At 40.0% G+C, this 5359-nt stretch overlaps 1 protein-coding gene across 1 annotated transcript; it reads left to right on the top strand.

The window, feature by feature from the left end:
* Positions 1 to 1369: 1369 nt before the first annotated feature.
* LOC124274556 lies at positions 1370 to 4826 on the top strand (the record flags this gene model as incomplete). The annotated part of the gene is made up of 3 exons (XM_046709918.1): positions 1370 to 1388; positions 3691 to 4224; positions 4414 to 4826. Coding segments are annotated over exons 1-3 (966 nt in total), but the record flags the coding sequence as incomplete, so codon positions are not given.
* Positions 4827 to 5359: the final 533 nt, after the last annotated feature.

Here is a 5359-nt window from a genome sequence, read left to right as displayed (position 1 = left end):
CTGCAAGCTCTTCTCTATAATAGATTAACACGAAACAGATCTGCACGTAATGAATTACTTAACTTCGTATGTAGTATATTTGTCTGTCTTTAACCAAATAGAAAATATTTTGGAACTTTGTAATTTTCCCCCAGATAACTTTGATTTAAACGATGATAATGAATTTGTACATTTTCTTAAAGAGGAGAGAGCATTCCATAAACTTGCAGAATCATAAATAAATGACTTTTGGAGAACTGAGGTGCGAAATTTAGGAATCGCAAGTTGTATCCGGAAATGGTTTCAGTAAAAGGTGGAAGTAAATCTATCAGGTAATCAGGAGCTTGTATATTAACAATTTTTGTAGAATGTACAGAGTTTTCTTTGTGTTTGTCTAACTTTCAATGGTAACCAACCAGTTTCACTTTATAAACTATATCTTGAAGCGCATTTAGGCAATCCGGTAACATTCTTGCTGCTTCAAGTTGTAACATTTCAAGTTTATGTCGCCGGATGTATTTCCCTATACATTTGCGTATCTCTTACGTTATTCCTCTCTGCTCATTTACGAGCGCTTCTTCTTTCACTCTTATTCTGGTTGTAATACCAGTAGTATCTCGTGCATTACCTGTTCCGTGACGTAGGCATCTTCATATTTGCCACTTCATGTCACGCCACGGCCGAGGTGAGTTGATACACCCTTCGGCCATACATCATATTATATTGATGTCCATGTGTATTTTACAGGTATGTACCTTTTCTGTCTACTTTCTTTGTCATCCTCTAAACGTATTATCGTAAAGGTGCGCGATATATAGTATTTATATAATATCTATTATATTGCTATTATAAAGCATCGCGTTGCACGAAATTACTAATTAAACACTGACACCAGCACGTAAGTAAGTGTGAGTGATGTCTGCTTCTTTCAATTGTCGCATAAAATTCAAAGTGCAATATTACATAAAATGCTGTAAAGACCATCTTATAAATGGTAACATTCGTGCAATATTCATATTTGGGACTTCATGTCACTCCACGGCCGAGGTGAGTTGATACACCCTTCGGCCATACATCATATTATATTGATGTCCATGTGTATTTTACAGGTATGTACCTTTTCTGTCTACTTTCTTTGTCATCCTCTAAACGTATTATCGTAAAGGTGCGCGATATATAGTATTTATATAATATCTATTATATTGCTATTATAAAGCATCGCGTTGCACGAAATTACTAATTAAACACTGACACCAGCACGTAAGTAAGTGTGAGTGATGTCTGCTTCTTTCAATTGTCGCATAAAATTCAAAGTGCAATATTACATAAAATGCTGTAAAGACCATCTTATAAATGGTAACATTCGTGCAATATTCATATTTGGGACTTCATGTCACGCCACGGCCGAGGTGAGTTGATACACCCTTCGGCCATACATCATATTATATTGATGTCCATGTGTATTTTACAGAATAAACAGATTTTAATCAACTACGCCTCAGTCCGATTTATCAGCGGCCAGGACCCGCGACAAAATGGCGCCCGAACAGGGACTGAGGGTTGAGACACAACGACAACAGTGCTGACGTCACACCATCCCATGTCATCGATGTCTTCTCCGCCATCGGGTCGATCGACGCTCCGTCAGCCAGGTCATCATCATCCATACCGTCACCGTCACGTCAACGTCACAGTCATGCACCAACATTGCTACCGCTACAGTTTCAGCGATAGGTATGCCACGATTTGACATTTTGATGATTTTATATCATATCCACTTGACATGTCTCATGTGCTAGGACTGTGCAGTGACTTTTACCAAGTGATTTCGTATGGACATTGTGCCTTATATTACGGTACATGACATTTCACATATTCATGATTCATCAATCGTGCATGATTTCCACGGATTGAACGTTGAGATACCCATGTGAGACATTTGAGACATTTTGAAACTATGATATGTTCAACATTTCCTGATATTGATATTTATGCTCTCTCTATATATATATATGAACTATGTTTTGATATATTTCATGTGATATCAATATTCTCATGTGAAATATTTTGCTGTGTTTCACGTGCACATTACAACATGTTTGTATATTCTTATAAATCGTCATAGTAGACATATTGAGTGTTTACTATGAGCTGGTAAGAATATAGTGTATCTCTGCAGAGGACTAGTTAGCATCAGTTAGGTACAGGCCTATAGTTTGTACACACTTAGTTTAGTATTTAGAGACAATAAGACATTGTACAACTTATGTCTTTTAGTTAATTGTCTCTCAGGGCTTTGTCAGTTACTCATTTTACATCGTGTGTTTAACTTTTTGATAGTTTTATTCAACCTAGTTTTATACATTCATATCATGGAGTGATTGAGAGTGGGCGCGAATACATCTCACCTGCACTTATACTAAAACATCACAGTACATTATTTTCGCGTATTTCGTGTTATTGTTTACAATTTTGCGCGTTTCGGATCGCGACCGTGCCTTACACTCGCGTTTCGCATAGCACTTGTAACTTATTTTCGCGTGTTTACATTCCGGACTTATACTTCCGTATTATTCATGTAATTTGTAAACATCCGGTAAGGTGTATTTCCGGTTTACTTAGCTTCCGGTTTTTCAACTTCGCGTTAGTTCAATAAACTTGACAGGTTCTTTGTTGTTTTACTTTATTATTACTTTTGACATTTTCATTGCCTTCGTCAATAGTAAGAACTTCTCCTTACTATCCACTTTCACTGTTTGATATATGCTTTACACCTTTGTATTTTCAGTATACATCGGTCGACATCCGCTTCCTTTGTTTACATGTTTGTTTACTTGGTAGTGGCATTGCATATTTTCTAGTGTATATACTTTAGTGTTTGGTTGTTGGTATTCTTCCTTTTGGCCCAGTTGCGTAGATACTTGGGTCATTGTGGATTTATTCTGGTTTGGATTTTGATTGTATTTTTGTGGTCCAGACTCATTGGTTCGTGGCTTCTATTGCGGTTGGTTATATTCCTGCTTCGTCTGAATATCCCCATACATAGTTAGACATGTCCTAGTTAGGAAGAACTTATACGCTAGTGTTAGTGAATGAACAGTGTGAACTTGTGTAGTTATTCAGCTGGTATCATTATGGCTTCTGGGGTTGAGGATTTGGATGTGGATACTCAGGTCATCTAAGAAGAGGAAGAGAGGAAGATGATCAATTATTTATCAGCTACAGGACGATATCAGATTCGACCTATTCCTCCTTTATGTCCTTCTACTCAGGATCAGAAGTTCACTCCTAAGATGCAGGAATTCACACCAAGGCGTCAAGGATTTAGAGCAGACACGCACATGAGGTTTCAACAGACTCCACCTGAGATACCCATGTATAGTACCCCATATTTTAATCAAGGTTTTCTGAACCCACAGCTCCAACAGTTTCAGCTTCCAAGGATTTCACCCTTTTCTGGAGAGATTCCGGTTCCGAAGAATGAAGCCTCATTTGAATCATGGAAATGGGAACTGAAATGTCTTCTTCAGGACGCCGCCTATCCACCTGCGTTGATAGCCCAGGCTGTAAGGAAATCTGTGAAAGGTGACGCCGCAAGTATCCTTTTATCGTTAGGACACACTGCGTCGGTGGAAGCTATAATTCGGAAACTAGACGGACTCTATGGAACGTTGGACAACCCAGAGACTTTGATGTAAGAGTTCTACACAGCTCATCAACATGACTCTGAATCTGTCGCATCATGGGGAATACATTTGGAAACTCTACTTCAGAAGGCTACAGACAGAGGAAGTCGTATTGATGTCCACACCAGGGATAGTATCCTAAGGAACAGGTTCTGGACCGGACTTGTTAGAGACACTCTGAAGAATGCCACAAGACCTGCTTTCCACTCTGGACAAGGATTTGAAGACCTTATACAGACTGTCAGGGAGATAGAGCATGAGCTTCAGGATCGTTCCCTGCATGTACACAAGTCAAAGGTCAAGGTTATTCATCAACCTAAGGTGACTGATCCACAACAGACTTCAGACTCAGATTCTCCTTACAAGATAGCACAACAGTTATCAGAGGTTATCAAGAAACTGGACAAGTTGGAACTTAGGCGACAACAGCCACCACCACCACCACCTCCTGTGGAGAATAAAATCTTGAGACAGATCTTGGACCGACTTACAGTACTAGAGGCACAGAGGGCACTCCTGCTGCTGACAGTTTTCATCCAGTTAGAGGTCGAATTAGGTGGTAAGCGAGGTAGAGGGAAACCAGGAGGTTCTTTAAATTAGAGGCCACCTACTGCAGGGCAAGTAGAGGCCGAGAGAGAACACAGCCCTAATAACAGAAACTTATCTCAGAGACAGGATGATCGGTGATGCTAATGAGGAGCTATGGTTGCTATTGCTGGATTTGATTGTCTTGCCCTTCTGGATTCAGGTTCCATGATAACATCCGTAAGTGAAGCATACTACCAGTCAACACTATCTGATTTGGAACGCAAGTCATTAACAGAGATTGAACTTGACATCATGGGTGCTGGAGACAACTTGATTCCCTACACAGGTTATATTGAGGCTCCTATCTACATTCCTATTTATGATGTTGAATATTTGATACCAGTGTTGATCACCAAGGACACAGAGTACAACCAAAGAGTTCCACTTTGCATTGGAGTGAATGTCATCAAGCGTCTAAAGTCTGATTTGCAAGATACCTCGAAGGACGTGCCAGATGAGTGGACAACAACTCTGAATTCCATCTGTCACAAGGGAGTATTGGGTACAGTCAAGTCAACTAGGAATAAGCCTATAGCCATTCAACCTAATCAGATGATCACCATCACCGGTCTTGTACGTCATATACCTGGAAGTTACACTGCTGTCACAGAACATCTTGAAGCTGATTCGGATTTACAGACAGGTCTTTCCATATGCCCCCGAGTGGTAGAGGTTGGTAAACATGGTAACACATCAAGGATTCCAGTTAGATGCTGCAACCTATCCACCCGAGTTATTACCATTCCCCCGAAGGCTAAACTCTGTCAACTACAGCAGGTTAAGTGTTGTTACCCAAGTACCTATTGATGTACCTGTAGACAAACCTACTCAATCACCACAGGGAACTTCTTCAAGTGGCAGTTGTAAAATTTGATTTGTCGGATAGTCCACTTGATGATACACAGAAGCAGCAAGTTTCAGAGATGCTACAGCGCTGGGACTCTATTATGTCTTCAAGTATCACAGACTTAGGATGTTGTACCACTGTGAAGCACTCAATCAAGCTGACTAATGACATCCCTTTCAAACAGCCACATAGACGAATCCCTCCTGGATTATTTGAAGAAGTTCGGGAACATCTACATGAAATGCTTGCTTATTGGAGC

The sequence above is a fragment of the Haliotis rubra genome, unplaced genomic scaffold, assembly GCF_003918875.1.
Source record: "Haliotis rubra isolate DU_JTF1 unplaced genomic scaffold, ASM391887v1 Scf192, whole genome shotgun sequence".
Taxonomy (NCBI): Eukaryota; Metazoa; Mollusca; class Gastropoda; order Lepetellida; family Haliotidae; genus Haliotis; species Haliotis rubra.
Note: the sequence above shows the minus strand (reverse complement) of the source record. Positions and strands in the feature narration are given on the sequence as shown.